Raw genomic sequence first — 20,791 nt, forward strand, 5'->3', positions numbered from 1 at the left:
CGGCACCACCTCCAACGGTCTTGCTCCGTTTCCCTGATCACCCTGCCGCTGAAGGGGGACTTCTCTGCACCCCAGCGCTCCTGTGGAGTGGTGTGTGCAGGTGAGCCTGCAGTGATTATCTAGCCGGTGGGAAGCAAGCACGGGATGCTGGACATGCGGCCGTAAGGCAGAAACTGCAGACAGAAGGACGATGAAACATCGGTGACGGCTGTGTGAAGAGCCACTGATGACAAAGTAAGAGAGTGTCACAGATGACGTCAGAGCAGGCGCTCGCCCTGCTGACCTCCCTACCACCCTTGGCCACAGGGAGAGTCTGGGACACGCGAGGCCCATATGAGCCCTTCCCAGAAAGGTCTCCGGCCTGCGCTCCATGCCCAGGGAGCCAGACCCCCCCAGAGCCGTGCTCCCCCCAGGACGGGCCGCAGCAAAGCTGCCAGGTGGCATCCGTGGCACAGGCCACTGCAAAGCTGGCAGGGGGCATCAGCAGCACAGCCTCACGCCGGGCCCGGGGCCTGTCACCACCTAATCCTACCCAGCAACTGCGAGGAGGCACAGCGTGGGGACCTGGCCTCCAGAAGGGGCCTCCGGGCAATCCTCTCAAACCGTCACAGGGAAGAGAGAGAGACGTGGGGACTCGTCTGAGGGGCTCTGCAGCTACAGGAATGAACCTCAAACATACAGTTCATGGTCTCCATGGACCACAACCTCCTCCAACTGTGATGGCAGAAGCGAAGCGGTGGCCCCTCGAAGGGAGAAGGGCCATAGCAGGACTACTGTGACGTCTGCGCTGAGTTCGAGCTCCTCGCCCCTTCTAGCCTCTCGTGGACACTCAGAGCATCCCTCCAAAGCCCCGCTCTGCTGCGAGCCCTGTTCCAGCGCTGTTAGTGCTGTGCTACAGAGGGAGGAAGGCTCGCTGGCCGAGTCATCTACTCCCGACGCTACTTCCCAGCACAGCAGTCTAGGATACGGGACGTGCCCAGGACATACGGGGCAGCGCTGCTCACAAAAGAACCTGGAAGGAGCCTTGGCAACCAGCAACACAAGGATGGAACAAGAGAGCAAGGACCGGCCAGGGGTGAGCCACTCAGTAACTGCCATCAACGCCACCGTCGACAAAGTGGCCAGAAACTACACACAGGTGAATGGGCATGGCTGCGTCCCAATAAAGTTTTATTTATAAAAACTGGCAGCAAGCTCACAAGCCACAGTCTGTTCTCGCTTGAAGCAAAATATTCACAGGCACTCAGAAAAACATGGGCAAAACAACCATAACCTACCAGGAAAGCGCATTTGATATTAATAAAAAGAATACGTTCTCTACAGTTACAAATGTTTGAAAAAGCAGAACAGGGAAGTGAAAACAGCTGGCAGGGAGCACGGTTGTTTCTTTGGGCAGTGGGATCAGGGAGCAGCTTCTCTCTCTGTTTTTAGGACTTTCCACTCTGTCCCAGGTCCACTACAACAACAACTCTCAGGGTCAAGCTGCCGGCTCTGAATGATGTGGCAAGTGTCCCCTTGTCCCTCCCAGTCTGGGGCCATTCCTCCCAAGTCAGCCCTCTCAACTGCAAACGGGAGGCCCAGAGATAGGGCTGCACTCTTCAGTCCAGTATGTATCTGAGGGGCACCTGGGTAGCTCGGTCGGTTAAGTGTCCAACCCACAGTTTTAGCCCAGATCATGACCTCAGGGTCATGAGATCGAGTCCCACATGGGGATCTGTGCTAAACAAGGAGTCTGCTTAAAATTCTCTCTCCCTCTCTCTGCCCCTCCCCCCTCACTTGCACGCATGCTCTCTAAGTAAATAAAATCTTCAAAAAAGACAGAAAGAGGGCGCCTGGGTGGCTCAGTGGGTTAAGCCGCTGCCTTCGGCTCAGGTCATGATCTCAGGGCCCTGGGATCGAGTCCCGCGTCGGGCTCTCTGCTCAGCAGGGAGCCTGCTTCCTCCTCTCTCTCTCTGCCTGCCTCTCTGCCTACTTGTGATCTCTCTCTGTCAAATAAATAAATAAAATCTTTAAAAAAAAAAAAAAAAGACAGAAAGAATGTATCTGAGTCGATGAGTAGACCCTTGAAGTAGAAAGGAATGAACCAAACAAAGGCACCTCCTAACAGCCTCTCTCTCCCTAGTATCAACTCTTAAAGTCACAATGAGGGGATTAAGGGCCAAGGTCAGAGGGTGGGTCCTGCACTCTAGGGACCCACGCCTGCTGCCTACCAGGGGCTAAACTAAGTTGATCTCTCGCAGCCATGCGGCCAGCAAGGCAGAGGCAGAGTGAAAGAGAAACGTGCATAAAGTGGAAAGAGAAGGTTTCTGCCGCCTGTCCCAACCCCAGAGCTCACCTCATACAGCCCCTCGAAGAAAGTGTTCTTGTCCTCCGTGCTCCACGACTCCCACTGCCGCCGGGCCTTCTTGCCTTCTTCCTTCTCGCCGCTCGACGACCCCAGGTTCCGGGAAGAGGAGCGAGAACCCGTCGCGGGAGCAGTGGGAGGAGCCCCGGATCCATTTCCAGATGATGATCCACCACCGTCGGCGCCTTGGAGAGAAAGAACTGTACAGTGACCTCTTCCCGAAGTCTGCGGAACTCACGAAGGCCCCTGCACACACCTCCACTGCGTGGCGCCCCTGTGGGACGGCAGTGGGACCTGCCAGGCGCTCCCTGGGGCTATTCGGCAACGACCTCATCCTGACCTGACCTCGTGACTCTTTCCAATCGTTTCACAGTGAGAAGCAGTGAGAAAAAGAAAGAGCATTTCTGCAGACCCCTGAAAGAGCCTGACCACCACGTCCCCACAGGAGTCAGAAAGCCCTTCCCCCCAGTGACCTGGAAACACCCATCATACACCACAGCGTCCTCCTCAAATGTATTTGGAGTGAAGTAATTCTTGTCTTTTCAAACCAACATACTGAAACTCAAAGTCAAGAAAACATCTCAGTGCGCGTGGAATACCACCTCGTCTTAGATACAACCAACATTTCAGAAACGTGAATCATCTGATGCCTTTAGAAGAATCTACGAGGTCTTGGAACTCCTTGCTCTTAATGAATTTCCACCAACAAAAGCTAACATTTTGAGAGTCAACTGACAATCTCATGGGTGCCCCGAAAGCATCGCTTCCTGCTATCCGGAGGAGCCCTTGGAGACCCCGCAGGGCAGGCGAGCAGTGGGAAGTAACCTGTGGTGGCCACGGACAGCGCCCTAATCCTGGGAGAACGGAGGCAATCAATGAGGGGCAAAGGTCACAGATAAAATCCTTTTATGACCCCACCCAATCCTCCCACCCGTCTCTGGTGTCTCTGGTGCCTTCCTTGTCTGGTGCCTTCCTCGCCCGCAGGGAAGGCGCAGCCCAGCACAGACCAGATTCCATCTCATGGAACTTTAGGGCCATCCGTGGTGAGCAGTCCTCAAATGCTGAACACTCTGGGGAGGGCTAGTGGTAAAAGTAAGATTTAAAATAAAAGCGTTTAGAAAAGCAAAAGTGAAACAAATGCAGATTATTGTTAAAGTGCTTTCCTAGCGAGACAATCATGAGCTTTGAAGGGAGGCCCTCTTCCAGGGCAATCAGGGGTCTCCCTACGGGGCTACGCTTCCCTCACCCCCTTGACAGGGGTTTGCCTCCAGAGCAGCGACAAAAGACAGGGAGTTCACAGAAAATCAGAGGAAGTGGGACGCCTGGGTGGCTCAGTTGGTTAAGCAGCTGCTTTCGGCTCTGGTCATGATCCCAGCATCCTGGGATGGAGTCCCACATCGGGCTCCTCGCTCCGCAGGGAGCCTGCTTCTCCCTCTGACTCTGCCTGCCACTCTGTCTGCCTGTGCTCGCTCTCTCTGACAAATAAATAAATAAAATCTTAAAAAAAAAAAAAGAAAATCAGAGGAAGTGAAACATTTTAAGTCCACTCACCTACATTCATTTGCCAGGACCATCCCTGGAAAAACACAAGCCACGGGGAAGGGGTAGCCCGAGGGACAGGGCGAGGCAGGGTTACCATGCACTGACACGTGTGTTGGACCTCCCCCAAACTGTGCCAGGGCCTGTGTTAGACCTGTCGGCTACTGGAGAGCGAAACGTGCGGTCACACATGCAGAAGAGTCACACCGCTGCGTAAAATGGGGGAGATTAGAGATTATCTCATGTGGAGAAGTGTGCCAGCTCGGCGACTTCAGAAGGTAACGTGACTGGGCCACCCCAAGATCGCTGTTCATCACCACTGCACTGTCCAATTCAGCTGCCGCAACCCAAGATGTAAATGCTAATTAATTAAAACTCAATAAAACTAAACACCCAGTTCCTCGTTGACACCAGCCACATTTCTCGTGGTCCATGCCCACGTGGGCAGCGCAGACCATTTCTGCCACGCAGAAAGTGCAGTTAGAGCTCTGGGGGAGAGCCTGATGCTCGCCATCCGAGATGCCCAATTGGGGAAGACGCCATCAGGCTCAGGGTTTCCGAGCCCAGCCAGCCCGCGTGCCAGCTGCTCCCTCCCCGCCCACAGGCACAACAGATCGTCCTCCAGCGGGCTTGGGGGTACTCACTACAAACCTGACTTGGGCCCTCCCTCACCAACCAAACCGTACCCAACACACAACCTAATTAGTGACCCCAGCACTTCCCAAGACTTCTCCAGCAGGCGGTGACCTGCAGGGATGACGGGCTTTCGGGCCACTTCCCATGGCCTCACAGACACTTTTGCTGCACCCTGAAGGACAGGCCGCCCCAGAAGTGCCTGCTGACACGGAGTCTGTAACCACTCAGGTGGAATTGCCCAAGAAAGGGCCACCGTCCGTCCCCTCCATGCCACCACAACAAAGCATTCAGCTTCCGATGAAACACTCGTGAACTCTCTTGTTCCCAAGCCAGCCCGAAAATCAGAGCGCAGGCTCAGCACCCGCCAGCCCACAGCGCCACCACACCAGCACGTGGGGACACACCCATGTAACCAGGGTGTCTACAGCACAGGCATGTGGCCAGCTCTTGTGAGACGTCCCTGGATCACAGCACTGCTGAGACTCGAGACCATGGTTAACAGCGAAAGAAAACACCTTTCAGAAGCATTTCTGAGCTGGAGGGAACCTCAGGGTTAGAGTGCACAATAAAGCAAACATAGGAACATCCAATACGTTCAAAAGCCAAAGCTGATCACCCCTTAGTAACCATTTCTAATATTCCGCGACCGTCACTCTAAACCTTGAATCCTTCTTAAAAGTAAAGCAGAATTGCAGAACTTCAGAGCAGAGAGAGAACAGGCCGTCTGGTCCGTCCCCCAAAGTTCAGACAAGGACAGCGCAGCACATCACCACGGGCTCATCCAAGCAGCCGGGCTCAAGGACAGACACGAAGCGGGACCAGAGAGACTGTGGGGAACACGCCAGTGGGCCCAGGGGCAGGGGCTCCCACCTGTGCAGAAGCATCGCAATGCAACCGTGAAGAGTGAGGGGGGAGACAGAAGCAGGCAAGGACAGAAATGGGACGGCCAGAGGCAGAAAGAGAAGACCAGGACTGGGTGGGTATGGGGGTTCTCTCCCAGGGACAGGGGAGGGGGACAAGAGGCCCAGTGGAAAAAAGCAGAAGACCAAAGTCAACGCTGTCTGCAACTAGTTTCTGAGGCCACAAAGGCATGAACCAGGGTCCACGTGATGAGAAGTTGGTATCCAAGGAACCTACAGGGCAACGGTGTACAAGGAACAGGACCCCAACAGTGAGGTCTCTGAAGGCGGGGACAGGGTCTGACTCTGCAGGGCCCAAGCCCAGCTGTGGGCCTCACACACAGAAGATGCTCCCCAGGAGTTCAGAAACCCACACAGAGCGCAGCAGCAGCCCCTCGCTAGCCACCGAGACCCAGTGCCTCTAACACAGAGCCCACTCTTCCCTGTCAACCTACTTCTGTGTCACGGTCCTCCAGTGGCCCAGGGGCCACCCAGCTTCTCCTGTCCCCATTTCTGCGGCCACGTTCCCAGACCACTCCCGGACCACCTCCAAGTAAGACCGCTTTAGGATCCTCCTCCTGGGCCTCTAAACCACCAACCCCAGCCCCAGTGTCCTCTCCAGAGTTTCCATCTGTGGAATGCAGAAGTGTGGCTGTGCTCTGCCTCCCAAGGCTGCCTGGCTGCCCACTCCCACTCCGGACAAGCTAGGCTGCCTGCCGCCTCCATGTCCCCCCTTCCCATCACACGACTCTGAATGAGCCTGGAACCCTATCGCCGACGGCCCTCACACTATCTGCAGAGGAGGAAACAATCCCCATCTTCCAGCTGGGGGTGCTGAGGCCCAGGGAGCATCTCCCCTGCACGCCATACTGCTGCTCCGACCCAGGTCTGGCAGCTCTACGGCACAACAAATGCTTCGCTCCTCTGTCTTCTCAGCATGGAGATTTGGTCTGCGTCACAGAGCTGGCCCAAGGTCACCGGGCAGCGAGAACCAAGCCCGGGCATCTTCCTCTCGGGCCACATGACGCCATGTGGCTGCCGCCCATGTCACGGATGCTTCTGTATCTTTATTACACATAGAGCTAAAAAACCCAGGGTTTTGAGGGGGGAGGCACTAGACCTCGACACCCCTCCCTCCGCCTGCAACAGAGAAGGGCACTTGGAGGTTCAGTGAGCTGCCCAAAGCCGTGTGGCTGACAGCGGTAAGAGTCAGGTCGCCAGGAGGATGTCCATCTCTAAAAACAAAACTGTGTGCCTTCGCTGGGGTCAGACACAGAGGACGGGGACGACACTGTCCTATCAGGCAATGACTCCCTACCCCGGAGCTCGCTTTCCCAGCCTGCAAGGCTCCTCCGTGGAGTCAGGAACATTCACAGAGCGCAGCAGACCAGCAGTGCAAGGCGCTCACGGGCCCCTGAGGGGAGAACACAGGGGCCTCCCTCGCTTCCTGTGCACTGCGCCTTCTTAGCAGGAAAGACGCTTCCCGTGAGGTCAGGGAAGTCTGCCTGGGGTGCACCTGCCTCCGGTCCGGCGCAGGAACACATCCTCGTGGCCTGGGTCCATGGTACAGGAGAGCAGGGACCTCTCACAAAGGCTGAGGACGGCACTGGTGTGGAGGACCTGTCCACCTCAGGTCACCATATGCCACCATTGAGACGGAAGAAAAATGCCCAGGTCTCCTGGGGGCTGCTCCTGCACCCCTCGGAGCACACGTCACCCACATCGGGCACCGCCAAGCAGACTTTCAGAGCCTGGCCGTGACCAAAGGGGCACCCTCTCCACCAAGGCCATTCCCAGGCAGCGTGTCACCTCGGCAGGCGGATCCAAATGCCTCCCCGGGGCCGGCGTCTGTCATTGCACACACCACCATTCGCCAAGCCTCCGCAAGCTGCCCCACTCCACGCAGCCGGCACTCCCTAGGGCAGCCTCCCACCCACTCGTCCCTCAACTGGTCTCTGCAGAGCCCGTGCGGCCGCTGTGACCGAGCCGCGGGAGAGGGTCCCTGCCACTGAGGCAGCCGGGTCCGGAAGCTGAAGCTGAGCTGGAACCTCACAGCCCATAGCGTGCGTGGCCCCCACACAAGACCAAGCCCTGGCATCCTTCCCACTTCTGGAGCTGGGCTCCCTCACAGGTGGACCGCTTCTCACCAGACTGTCCGAGAAAAGCATAACTAAAACCCCCTCGCGTCCGTGAAAACATGTGCCTTCGCCATCAAACAAGGTGAAGACTTTGTCAGTAACTGCTGACACCCCGCAAGCACAACACCTGCGGGCCTCATCGTCCTCTGGCGCGGCTTGCATCGGTCCTCAGGGCCAACGTTGCGCTAATAAAGCATCCTAGCATGCTCCGCCGCTTACGACAGAGCTCGTCCTCACATCCAGGACTCTGTTCTCGGAAACCATTCCTCTGTCATCTTTACATCATCGCAGGATACGAAACGAGACAGGTGGCACGACAGAAAATGAAAATCCTACAATATCCTTGCAGAGCAAAGGACAATTCCACAAGCAAACGCTGCAGAAATCTTCGTCCTGACATTAAAAGCCAGCGAGGTACTAGAGAAGCAGCTGAGCCTTCAGACCAATACTGAAAGGTCACCTCACCTGTTCGTCCATCCTCTGCCCACGTCTTCGATGTGAAGCCAGTGGAAGCCATCCAACTCTAGAACAACTCCGAATCTAGTAATTTACAAGAGCCCCCCCCGAGCTGCAGGGCTTTCCCTCTCTAGCCTGCACGGCTCCGCCAGGGCCCGTCTCCGAAGTGGCCAGGGACACAGGTCTCCTCCCCTACCATGCACAGGGCGTCTGGGGCACACAACAGGACATATCAGGGTCTTCTACCTTATGGTGCAGCAAACAGGGTGCATGGGGGGAGGGGCGTGGGGTCCTGCCTTCCTCCTCTTCTCCCAACAAGCTGAGGGCTTTCGGCAGAACCCCGTGCCCTGGCCCAGGTGGCCACAGCGGCCTCCACTCTGTCATCACTGCACCTGATTTCATTAAACATCAATTACTGACTCACACCGGGCACAGGAATCAGAGCGCTGGGGCCTCAGTGGTCTGTGACAGTCTGATTGTCCCCCTCCCTCTCCGGAGAGTATGAAGGGCAGGGAGCTCGAGCATGCATAGCCATACCTCAGCCAGCCTCCTGGGGCCTGGCCCAAATGCCGGGCAGCGACAACACAAGCGACTGCAGAGCCTACGACTGGCAAACTGTGCCTGCATGACACACGGGCACGGCCCTGGGCGAAGGGGGCGCATTCTGACCACTCCCAGCCCGGGGCTCCCCCCGGAGGCAAGGGCTAGGCAGAGCCCACAAACACAGAGCTACTGTGTTTTCAGGCAACCTACCTTCTAGAATGCTCTCTTGAGCCACACAGGATCGAAGTCCTGTCAGCATAGCTGACCCCTCACCCCTAAACGTTAAGGTCAGGATAGCTTTAGGCACTATCCCACCCAAACATTTTGGAAGTAAGGAACCTACAGTCTGGGCACGTCAAGGAACTTTCCCTTCGCCCCACAGCTGAGCCAGCCACAAAGCAGCTCTCCCCCATATGGTACTCGTCTCCCAAAGGCTGACCACACTGGGCTGACTGAGCTCATCCAATGTCTTCTAAAAACACCTGGAAACTACAAGCAGCCCATAGTTTATGTAAAATATAAGTTCTATATGGTGATGTACTGATTCCTAAGCACAAGCACAAGGAGACCCGGAGACGCTGCCCTACTGTGGAGAGGGCACATTTCATGACCGGCTGGCCCAAAGGCAGGGTGAGTGATTGTTCCTGGGTACAAGTGGGGTGGGGTAGGGGACCAAAGGGCATCAGAGAAACCGAGAGTCTACCTTACGCTTACAATTGTCCCCACAGAGCATAGCAGCTTAGGAGCAGTCCTGGGACCTCTTTCTCTACCTCCCAACAGGTGACCCAGTCTACCCGTCCTGACGCTATAGTTCCCTAACCTCAAAGCTATCCACGTTTTCCGTAAGAGAAGTGCAGGGAGCCTTTTAGCCACTTACAGCATGGCTTGGCTGTGGTACTTACTGGGGAGCCAGACACTGGCATTATCCCCATTTACAGACAAAGAATTCGAGGCTCCAAGAGAGACCAGTTTGCCCAGAATCACCCAGATCACAAACTGGCCAGAGGGGGAAGGGTCTCGGGGCTCTGAGTCCTGGACCAGGTTCTTACAGATATGTGAATTCTGGATCTCAGTCTTACACGCACCCCTGGGTCACTGGGCGCACGGTGGGGTGCTAGAACACGTGCAGCCACATCAGGCAGATCTACTGGCTCCCGGCCTGCAGCTCACCCTCTGTTTAGGTCGGGCACGTTACTGAAACAACCAACCTAGGTTTCTGCACCCATTTAAAATGGAAGAAAAAGAGCTGAAACACATGCGGCACAGAGATCCTAAGTCTTCACACCCTGCCCCTTAAAATTCCAACAGAACCTAATTTGGAATCGTACTACAAAAAAATTACTTGTTGAAGTTGAGAAGACTATCTTCTCAGAGAGAAAGAAAACCCAGTGGTGTGCACAGAGGCACGAGGCAGACTTCCTTTTCTCCGTAAGACTTTTCCTCCAGAGTCACTGCGAGGTTCACACACCTGTCTGCTCCAATTCAAACAGGCAAGAGCGGTCAGTGGTCAACAAAGAACCACCAACGACAGGGCCAAGAGCACTCCTGGAGTGTAATGGAAATTCACTGCTTTCAAGTGAAAAACTAACAAATGCCAAGACTGTCCGTTTCCTCACTGATCCGCTCTCAGCACCCTGGGTGGAGACTTCCAGTCTGGAAGACACACGCTCCTCTAAGACCTGCTTGCAGAGGTCCCCAAGCGTGCTCTCAGAACCGGACCTTTGCAGGGCTGTTAATGGAGGCTATCAGTGAGCACGGGGTACAAAGGCATGAGGGGGGGGGGTCCTGGGCACAGTGATCAGGCCCCAGCAGGAAACTTTGGCTTCTGAGAAGCACAGCAGACACACTTCTTACTCGTAAAAGCCACCATTATGGTTTAACCTCCTCGTTTATGTAAAAAAACAGTCACTTGCTGAAACAGGAAAATACGTAAAAGTCACTAGAAGCACCAATTCTAACAAATATCCATTTTCCTAACGGAAAGTCGACTGCTGCTCCAAGCCACACACTGAGACAAGAAACAAGAAGAGAAAAGCCGATGCCTGATGTGAAGCTAATCCAGGAGCCCTTCTGTCTGAACCACGCTGAACTACGCAAATAAAAGCATGCTTCCCCTCATCACCTGACCTCCGAGAGCAACTGGACCCCGAGGCCATTCACAGGTGATCACACCACCACCTTGTTTCCTCTGACCAGTCACTGCTGTTGTCTCACAAGTGAGTACGCTTCTTCTTCCGGCAGATCCAACAAGTCAAAGGAGCAGACGCAGGTCAGAGGGCCAAGGTGGCAAGGTCGTGGCTGCTGCTAGGGCTTCTGAAGCCACAAACTCTCCCATGAGGGTATCTCAGGAGCTTCCTGGTGATAACTCAGACATACCTGTAACTAGGAGGGAAAAACTATTTTTTTTACAAAATAAAGCTGGTAAAACAAAAACAAATCAATGCTTTGCTAATTGATCAGCAGCTTTCACAACATAAACGCGTAGGACACGAGGTTTCATTTCTGGAACACACTACATGTATCCTACACTCACAACTTTAAGCATGTTTACATCAAGAATCTTTATACCAAAAATCTGGTGAGGCCCACAAGATTGCCGAGGCCAGCCCTCCTCAGGTGAGGAGAAGACAGAAGACAGCATTAATTGTACATATTGGGCAAAGGTCTCCAAAACGGTTCTCACTCCGTCAGTTTCTGAAATCTTTCTTTGTCAGGTTATCAGGGCTTCTAATAAACGTAAATCACCATTTCCCAAGAAACCAAGTAAAAGCCTCTTTCCTGCAAAACTCCCTGGAACGCTGTTGCATCTGCCATCTACAAAAGCCGGCAGCCTTAGACTCGGCCTCCACAGAAGGAACGGGAAGAGGAGCTCACTTGTACAGTCAGGAAGGCGGCCTCCTAAACGGATGAGAGCAGCGGCGACAGTGGCACGTGGTTTTCTTCTTACCCGGGTGGGGACCCCAGTAAAGCTGTACTCCCTCCCTCTCCCGGAGCAGGACAGCAAACCCCCAGCCTGCTCCCTGCCCCTATCAGGCCACAACTGCTCCTGCGGCCTCCTGCCCCAGGGGACACCGTTTCTGTGGCACCGAGGGAAGCCTTAGTGGACTCAAGGGGCTGCCTGTGGATGTCTTCAGGACTCCTGAGCCTGGGTCTACCTGGGATAGAGGGCGACTGGCCACTGCCAGACCCTGCGACCAACCGAGTTTGGCTTCAGTCCGATCGGGTTTGGAGAGCCCACTCCTTTGTTGTGTGTGGGCCAGCTGACGTCCGGGAAAGAGATAGAACAGGTTCCTTTCCCCAGAGCATTGTGTGCGGTTTAAAATAGCGTCAATCAGGGACGATCCTTCCCGAGAAAACGAAACCCGCCCTTCAGGAACCCATTGTACTTGCCCGGAGAAGGGTCCTCACGTAGTTCCGACACAGACACAGGCTCACAGTGCCCCCCAGCCGCGGGCGCCAGGGCGCGGGGCAGGGCACCGGCGGGGACCCCCGCCCCCACCCCCCCACCCCCCCCACCAACCCCCGCGGGCGCCGGGGATCCCCCTCACCTTTGCCGCGCGGCCCCGAGCCGCCCGCGCTGCCGCTCCCCCCGGCGCACGACGAATCCTTCCTGAGCCTCTTGCTCTGCGGCCTCACACTGGACCGGAGGAAGTGGTGCTGGTCCTGCGGGCAGGCAGGCGGCGGGGACGGGGCCTGCGGGCCGCCCGCGGGCGCCGGGGGGCCGTCGTCGCCGTCCCGGGGGGTCCTGGCGTCCCTCTTTGTGCCGCCGCTCTCGTCGGCCGCGTCCCCGCCGCCGGGCCCCTCGCCCTCCAGCGAGTCGTCGTCGGCCGCCCGCTTGCCCAGCCGCTTGAGCCCGTCCTCCCCGCCGCCGCCGTCTCCCAACTTCACTGTCATCCTGGCGGGGCAGGGGGGGAGACCCCGGTGAGGCGCGCGCCCGGCAGCCTGCCCGAGAAGTTTAGCGCACCGATGCCCTCTCAACATGGCCGCCGTTGTTTGTTCCCGATCCCCTCCCGGCCGCCCGCCCGCCGCCGCCGCCCGCCCGCCCGCCGCCACCGCCCGGCCCCGGCCCCGCCGCCCCCGGCGCCGACCCCAGGAAACGGCGGCCCGGCGGCGCGGAGGCGGCGGGCCGGGCGGCCCCCGGGGGCCGCGCCCGGACGGCCCTGCCCGCGCGCTGCGCCCCGGCCGGCGGGGTCGTGGCGGTGGGGGTGGGGGGGTTGGAGGGGCCGGGGTCGGCGGGGAGGAGGGGGGCCCCGGGGGGGGCGAGGGGTGGTCCCGGGGTTGAGGGGGAGAGCTCGGGGCCGGGCCCGGAGCCACCTACCCGGCGGGGCCGCGGCTCATGGCCTGCGCACCGGGCCTCTCCCCGCGCCGCCCGGGCCTCGGCGCCCGCGCCCCCGACCCCACCCCTCCCCGCCCCCAAAACGCGCGGGGCTCCGGGCCCGCGCACCTGCCCCGCATGCGGGTCCCCAAAGTTGGCCCCGGAGTGGGGGCGAGGGGCCCGGATCCACCCTGCCAGGGGAGAGGCGTGGGCTCGCCTGCGTGCACAGGGGACTCCATGGTGGCCCTTGGCTGCCGGTCCGCCTGCTTATTTTAAAACACACTTAAAGAGTAATAAGCTCGCGGTTTCTGGGAATCTGGCTTCCCAGGGTGGGAGGTGTGTGCTGCTGCAGAGATTCGCAAATTAAAAATGCCTCTGCAACAAAGAGCCAGTGGCGTGGGACAGGTGGGAGCCACCCGTGGAGGCGACCCCACAGACTTGTCCAGATCCAAATGCAAGAATGGGCAGTGCAAAAACTCTTGATAACCGTTAATAAAATTCTTGCATTCACTCTGTCACCCACTGCTGCGTGAAATGTCAACAACACCGGGCAACTATAAAAATGCATCTCAGAATGCAGACCCACTCAAAAATTATCTCGGAATCAGGGAGCATCCACACTATGAGCCCCAAAAGGGTCAGTAATGTGTACCTGTGATAAAGCAAGAAAGACAAATATTAAGATTCCTCAACAGGTGCTGAAACTGTGCCCAAACTCTGTGAGGTCCTCAACACAACCGCTCAGAATGGAAACATTTCCATTCAAAAGGGGAAAGTGAGCAGGACAGCAGGGCTGACAAGTGAATACAGAAATAGAGGCAAGGACCTCTCACCCAAAGACTGACAAATGAGTAAAAATCAGAGTAACACCTACTACGGCTCTGATGTACTGTGTCACAAAATGACCAGTAAGTTTTCTTTTGTTGGAACGGGTCTTAACAAATCATTTGAATGATCTAGCTAATGCTAGTAAAAACAAAAGACAACAAAAACCCTGACCAAAAAAAGAAAAAGATAAAAACCTAGCCAGGACAAAAGGCCAAACTTTTTTAAGGACTTCATTGTGTAGGGCTTCTGGCTGCTCCTTTCTCAACCTTTCCATTCCTACTTAAGAACCCTGGAAATACCTCAAAGGGCCTCTCTCCGGGTTATAATGGGGAGAACCCTACTCCCAGGGACCTATTATCCCCAAACTGCCCGCCCTCAAGTCAGGCCCCGGCCGAGCACAGGCCAGCCACAGCGGGACACATCTGCCCGGCTGCCCGGCGGAACACTGGAGGACACTAAACTGAACACGGGAGGACAAGGCCTTTCAGGTTCAGAGAATACGGACGCGTTCGGAGCTTTCCCCTGCAGGAAAAGGAAGCCACGGGGATGGAGTCCCTCGAACGAAAACCTCCAACGCTACTTCCTGACAGCACACAGAGATGGACTCAGCTCCAGCAAAACCTCCGCCCGGCCCCGTCTGTCAGGTTTCGGGAAAGAAAAAGCAAAACCCTCCGCGCCTCGGGCCGACTCGTGGCCGCACACACACAGTGCTGTCACCGCGACACCGGTCGGTCGGGGCGCCTCCGGGCCACCCCGACAAAGCACCGCGTGCGTAGCCACCGCCGCCAGGGCGCAGGCCGCGTCCCCGCTCCCGCAGCCCCGCTCCGGCTGGGGGCCGGGCCTCGCCGTGACAGCCGGTCGGGGCTGCCCACCCCTCCCAAGCCCCAGCCCCCGGTCACCTCCTTCATCCACGCCTCGCAGCGGCCTGGCTTCGCGGGCTCCCCGGGGGCCTCCCGGGCGCCCGCAGAACCGGCCGGGCCGGGCAGCCCCCGGACCCCGAGCGCCCGCTGCACAGAAGCCGCGACGCCGCTGTGGTCCTCCCGCCTCGGAAGCAGTTGCCCAGAGGCGCTCGCCCCGGCACGTCCCCTCCGCGCCCGGCGAGCGGCGGACGAGGATGCGGGTGCCGGTGCTGCCGCCTCTCAGCTCCCGGAGGCTGGGCTCACCGCGCTCAGCAGCAGTTCCGGCTACGGCGGCCCGGCGGAGACCGCGGGGATGGCGCGCGGGGCGGGGCGGGGCGGGGCGGGGCGGACGGCGCGCGGGGCGGGGCGGGGCGGGGCGACGCGCGCGGGGACGAGCTCGCCCGAGGTTTCCAGCGGGCGCGTCTCCCCTAGGGGCGCTGCCATTGGCCAGCAACGGGCGCGCGCGCTTGCACGTACGGACGCTAGGCGGGGGCCCGGGGCGGGCCTGTGACGCCGGTAGTGTTGTGACGCCGGCCTCACCGCCGTGCGAGCCAGTGCGTCTCTCCGGATTGGTGGATGGACAGCCAATGGGGCCACCGCCCGGGCTGTGATTGGCTGGGGCCGTGTTGACGGATGCGTGAGAAGAAAACGCTGCCTCAGCTCAGAGTCTTGAATCCGGCGCGGACCGAGTTTTTAACGAGAAAGCGTGAAAGTGCAACTGAGTCAGATAAACGCGTCCTTCATTAGATTGAGAGTTTGCTTTTGAAGGTCCTTGGCGTAGTAGATGGCGCTGGGCACTCGGGTCATATTTCTCCGTCATGGCGAAACAGGAGTGTGTTCTTAGTTCTAGGGTGTACTATGGGGGCGCCTGGGTGGCTCAGTGGGTTAAGCCGCTGCCTTCGGCTCAGGTCATGATCCCAGGGTCCTGGGATCGAGTCCCGCATCGGGCTCTCTGCTCAGCAGGGAGCCTGCTTCCTCCTCTCTCTCTCTCTCTCTGCCTGCCTGTCTGCCTGCTTGTGATCTCTATCAAATAAATAAATAAAATCTTTAAAAAAAAAAAAAAAAGGGTGTACTATGAAGGATCAGAGAGATGATGTCTCAGCAGCGTCCGGGCCTGCAAGGAGCTGTGTCACAGGGATCTAACACATGCAGGGGAGGATAAGAGAGATGGTGTCCCAGCAGCGTCTGGGCCTGGGGGGAGCACTCAGGAGCCGTAAAGATCTAATATATGTAGGGAAGTATACGAGAGATGGTGTCCCAGTAGCATTCAGGCCTGGAAAAAGCACTCAGGAGCCATAGAGATCTAATATATGTGGGGCAGGATGAGGAAGATGATGTCCCAGCAGCATTCAGGCTTGGGAGGAGCACTCAGGAGCCACAGAGATCTAGTGTATATAGGAGAAGATAAGAGATGGTGTCCCAGCAGTGTCCGGGCCTGGGAGGAGCACTCGGGAGCCATAAAGATCTAATGTATGTAGGGGAGGATAAGAGAGATGATGGAATGTATGCAGGGGAGGATAAGAGAGATTGTGTCCCAGGGTCCAGGCCTGGGAGGAGCACTCAGGAGCCATAGAGACCCGTGCACAGCAAACAATCACAGACAATGATCCCATACTGTAGTTATGTGATAGGACTGACATGGCCACAAGAGCCATAGTACGACACGGGCATATCAAAGTACTTCGCGGCACACCTTAAACTTACACGAAGCTACATGTCAAATTCTTTCAGTAAAAAAATTCTAGTGTCCGCGAAAATGAAGTTTTAAAAAACCGGGATCTACCCTGTACCTATGGGATCCAGCAGCTAAACTGTCGGGTCCAGTAGTATCTGCACTTTCCTCTTTTATGTTTTCACTGTTTGACAATGTGGACCCTTTCGCCATAGCAACTTTTTTTTTTTTTCTTTAATGACAAGACATCGCTTTGTCACCCAAAGCGAATCTCGAAGCGGAAGCACGCCTGACCGAAAAGGCCAGGGGGCACGTTGCTGGAGCCTTCGGGGAGGTTGGCGTCCGAGGGGATGACGCCGGGCGCGCCCGTGCCTGCCACCTTCTTGCCGAAGGAACGCACACGTCCCCCCCAGAGCGCCGCAGCTCAAGTGTGACGTCGAACCCACTGGCTTTTTTCCGAAATCCTCTCGAACCACCAGCCCCCCTTCCGGAGATCAGAGAAGCAGGGCCCCGCCGACGGCCTGCGGCCCGGGATCCCCGGCAAGAAGACGAAGCAACGGGGAGCGAATCCGCACGGCTGCGGCGCTCCCCCACATTCTCTCCGCTGGGGGACGCGGCTAGAAAGGTGACCCGCAGGAACGTCGCCGGCTTCCTTCTCCGCGCACAACGGGTCAATCCTGACCTCCGACCTCCCCTTTCCGAGCCGGCGTTGTGGAGTCTAGACAGCGGCGGCGACCGGGAGAGCGTGCCGGGGAGGACCGCGGGGCTCCCCGCCCACGGGAACCCGCCAGGAGACCGCGGCCCTCCGCGCCTCACGAGCGCTCCCGACCGTCTTCGGCTCTTTCCGGCCGCTCGGGGGCGCCTCGGGAGGCCTCGGCGTCCGCCGCGCTCCCTTCGGCTGTTTCCGCCGGCAGCGCGCAGCCGTTGTCCGGGCAACGCACGGCGGCGCGACGGCTCTGCGGGGGTGAGTGGCGTCTGCCCGCTGGCGCGGCGAGAGGCGGGGGAGGGCCTCGGAGCGGCCTGGGGCGCGGGAGCTGGCGGACGGCGCAGCGGGCGGGACCCCCGGCCGGCGGCCTCCCGGGTCATCCTCGTCCGGAAGCCGGGCCTCGGCCGAGCGGGTCGGGGCCGGGCGGGCGGGAGCAGGCGCGGCGTCCGAGGTAAGCGCGGGAGGATGGCCTCCGCGGGCGCCCTCCGGATCCCCGGGAGCGGAGGGGATGAGACCGGGGCGGGGAGGGGGCGGTGCGGCCCTCGCGTCCCCGGCCAGCGGCCGTGACCCTGCACCGCCGGGGACGGGGGCCGAGGGGGCGTCTGGCGGGGTGGCCGAGAGTGCCCGCGCCCCTCCTCTCAGCTCCCCTGCACCCCTCAGCGCCCCCTTCTCAGCCCTTCCCAGCCGCCCCTCAACTTCCCTCCTCTGAGCGGCCCTCCTCTGAGCGGTTCTCAGCGCCCCTCAGCGCCCCCTTCTCAGCCATCCCTCAACTTCCCTCCTCTCAGCGACTTCAACCTCACCCCCCCTCCTCTTAGCTGCGCCCCGCCAGCCCTGCGCCCCTCACCCGCAGCCCAAGTGTCTGCTGAAAGCCCCTCAACTGAGCCCGCCTGGGACTGAAGACAGGGCTGGGCGGGAGGGGAGAGGAGAAAATAGCTTAGAACAAACGGAATTTTTGTCTTTTCCCCAAAGTGTGGCCGACCACTTTGTCCTGTCGTGGAGACGGAGAGCCGGTGTGAAGGAGAGCGGTAGTGCCTGTTTCTGAGCCGACGCTGCCCGTCCTGTGGTCAGGTAAGCTGGGCCCTGCTGGTGCTCTCTCCACTGGCTCTGGAAGCTTCAGCGAACGGTGTCCGCAAGTGGGCTCCCCCATCGGCAGCTCGCCCCTGCAGCCCGGCAAGAGCATTCCTCCTTGCTGACAAATACCGTTCCTGAGGTCACGGGAGGGGGGGGGGCTTTTCCCGGGTCAGGGTCACTGCTGGGGGGGCTCCTGCGCTGTGGGGCAGGGGCAGCTGCGGGTGGGGGACAGTCACCCCGCCACGCACTGGCGATGAAGTCCAAGTGCCGGGGCGAAGTCAGGGCCCTTTGGCCGAGCCGTGATGTCAGTCGGAGGCTGGGGAGAGAAGCTGCGAGAAAACCCCAGGCCGAGGTAAAGCCCCTCCAGATCTGCTGGCATCCACACTCATTACGAAATGAAAAATGAGAATAAGAAACAAAACCAGCCCAACCTGGCCTGACTTCTTTAAGAACGAAGAATCCCTTTCCCGTCGGTCTGACACACGGACGTTCCTGATTTATCACAGGAGCATCTTCCCGAGGCGAACTTGTAAAATCCGAGCGCGAGTTTCCCACAGCCCAGAATGTCAGCCTGTGGCGCAGCCCACAAAAACTCAACTTGCAAGCCTTCCTTTGCTGTTTATAAACACCCGGCGTTTAGGTGGGGTTTTTTGCAATTGTAACGACTTTATGAAAGCTCATGTCCATGCTGCGCTCCGGAGTCAGGGCGCTGACCAGTGTAGGTGTCCGCTCCATGGTGTGCACATGCGTGTGTGCGCATGCGCATGGGAGGCCTCCAGATCCTGCCGCTCCCCTGACTCCAGTGCCCGCCGCCCCTTCAGCCACCACTGGCCGCTTCGCCAGTAGCTCCCGGTATGTGCTCTTCACTCTGTGCCGGAAAGAATGTCATCTTAAAAGCTGTGCCCTGGTACCCACCGTTCCACTTATTTCTCTGAATCTGACTATTCCAGATCCTTCCCACAGGAGGAAACACACTGTATTTGTTCCTCTGTCACTGTGCAGCATGTCTTCCCGGTTCCTCCGTGCCGTGACGCGGGGGAGTTTCCAGGCCGTTAGCACCACATCTCCTGAGCGTGCACGGCATTGTGTTGGCTCATTCCAGCTGTTGGTGCGCGTTTGGGCTCTTTCCGCCTTTTGGCTCCTGTGAGTAGCGTCGCTCCAAGCACGGGTGTGCAAGGATCCACTCACGCCCCTGCTTTCAGTCTTCCAGAGATGGACCCAGCACTGGAATTGCTGAATCACAGGGTGATTTTATGTTTAAGTTTTAAGGAACCACCACACTGTTTCGCGCAGTGTCCGTGCCAGTTTACACGCCCACCGGCAGTGCACAAGCGTTCCAGGGTGTCCACGCCTTTGCCAACAGTTCTTTTCTCTTCCTGACCACAGCCATCCTGATGGGCCTGGCGTTGAGGACTGTCCAAGGAAAGCAGACCCATCTACAAACACTCTGCTCTACCAGTCAGCGTCCCCGCGCTGACTATGGGGTGTGAAGCGGACGGTGGTGACCATCTGTCATTTGCCATCCCACCCCTCCCGCCAAGGGGCAATAAGCGCATCTTTTCCGGGAGAGGAAGATGTTAAGTTCCGGAACCTAATCAAGTCTGGCTTCCCCACAGCTGCCAGGGCTTTGCTTTCTCAATTCTCCAATGAGGGAATCCTGATGCATCCTACAACCTGAGAGCTGGACGTGGAAGACAGCCTTGGTGTTCACACTTTATCATAAACTAAATACTGGCTTTTCCCGTCTGCTTTTGTGAAGCAGAGTTGTGTTTCTGTTTGGATGGAAATTTTTGCTTGAAGGACAGCTATAGAAATTCTTCGTTATGATGAATACGGGCAATCGGGATTTACACGTGTGGTCTGGGCGGCTGGACTTCCTCTTACGGTTTTGACGGCAGCGTTTTCTTCTTTTCCATTGCACCCTGAATCTTCCCAGGTCCAGTCTCTTGCTTCTAGTTGTGTATTTGTTCTCTTGCTTCTAGTTGTGTATTTGTTCCCTGTTAGCTCTTCCATGTAAAGCTGCCCTCGTGGTCTTAGGGCTGTTTGTAAGTTGCACTGTGTCACGATGGATGGTTGGTGATGCTTCTTTCCTAATTCTATGTGGTCATTTCTTCTCATTTTTCAGAAGCAACAGGATGTGGCTGCTTTTCTTCCCCACAGGTTTCGGCTTTGCCTAGGTCTGAGTTTCATCATGGCACTCTATTTTGACCACCGAATAGAAGCCCCAGACTCTGCCGGGTCTCCTTCGCACATCCACTGGCACCCCGTTCATCCATTCCTGGCGGTGGCCTCTGTCAGCACGACCTCAGGAGGCAGTGTGGACATATACCTAGAACAAGTGAGTCCTGGGAAGCAACGTGTCTGACTTCAGGGCTTCTGGCTCTTGTGTCCCTTTTGTTCTCATATGTGTGTGCTTGTGCATGGGTGTGGTGTGTTGTGTGTGGTGCGTGTGTCATGTGCGTGGAGGGGGTATGCTGTGTGTGTGTGGTGTGTGCATGGGTGTGGTACGTGTGGTGAGTGTCGAGTGGTGTGTGTCATGTACAGGGGATATGTGGTGTGTGCACATGTGTGTGGCATGTGTGTGTGAGGTATGGGGTAGATGTGTGGTGTGGTTGTACATGTGTGGTATGTTCTGTGTGTGCATGTGTGTTGTGTGTGATGTGTGTTTTGTGTGTGATATGTGTGGTGTATGCATGTGTGTCCAGTATGTATGCTTTGTGGCGTGTGTTGTGAGTGTGTGGATAT

At 57.6% G+C, this 20,791-nt stretch overlaps 2 protein-coding genes across 4 annotated transcripts in view; one reads left to right on the forward strand and one right to left on the reverse strand.

Moving 5' to 3' along the window:
* The window catches only part of CRAMP1 (cramped chromatin regulator homolog 1), a 55,596-nt gene extending 40,676 nt beyond the window's left edge, over nucleotides 1–14,920 (reverse strand). The window contains exons 1-3 of one of the 2 annotated variants that reach the window (XM_045072155.1): nucleotides 14,598–14,920; nucleotides 12,104–12,450; nucleotides 2,336–2,529 (exon numbers count right to left, since the gene is read on the reverse strand). In XM_045072155.1, the coding sequence (XP_044928090.1) occupies nucleotides 2,336–2,529; nucleotides 12,104–12,449 (540 nt within the window). In that variant the 5' untranslated portion in view covers nucleotide 12,450; nucleotides 14,598–14,920. Of the gene's footprint in view, nucleotides 1–2,335; nucleotides 2,530–12,103; nucleotides 12,451–12,873; nucleotides 12,964–14,597 lie in introns of those variants that run through there. The other variant, XM_045072154.1, reaches the window with a different exon arrangement.
* Nucleotides 14,921–16,615: 1,695 nt separating this feature from the next.
* IFT140 (intraflagellar transport 140) overlaps nucleotides 16,616–20,791 on the forward strand; it is a 72,321-nt gene continuing 68,145 nt past the window's right edge. The window contains exons 1-3 of one of the 2 annotated variants that reach the window (XM_045072195.1): nucleotides 16,616–17,233; nucleotides 17,945–18,043; nucleotides 20,207–20,384. In XM_045072195.1, the coding sequence (XP_044928130.1) occupies nucleotides 20,238–20,384 (147 nt within the window). In that variant the 5' untranslated portion in view covers nucleotides 16,616–17,233; nucleotides 17,945–18,043; nucleotides 20,207–20,237. Of the gene's footprint in view, nucleotides 17,234–17,269; nucleotides 17,427–17,944; nucleotides 18,044–20,206; nucleotides 20,385–20,791 lie in introns of those variants that run through there. The other variant, XM_045072196.1, reaches the window with a different exon arrangement.

Source organism: Mustela putorius, unplaced genomic scaffold (assembly GCF_011764305.1).
Source record: "Mustela putorius furo isolate JIRA1106 unplaced genomic scaffold, ASM1176430v1.1 tig00004007_pilon_pilon_pilon, whole genome shotgun sequence".
Taxonomy (NCBI): domain Eukaryota; kingdom Metazoa; phylum Chordata; class Mammalia; order Carnivora; family Mustelidae; genus Mustela; species Mustela putorius.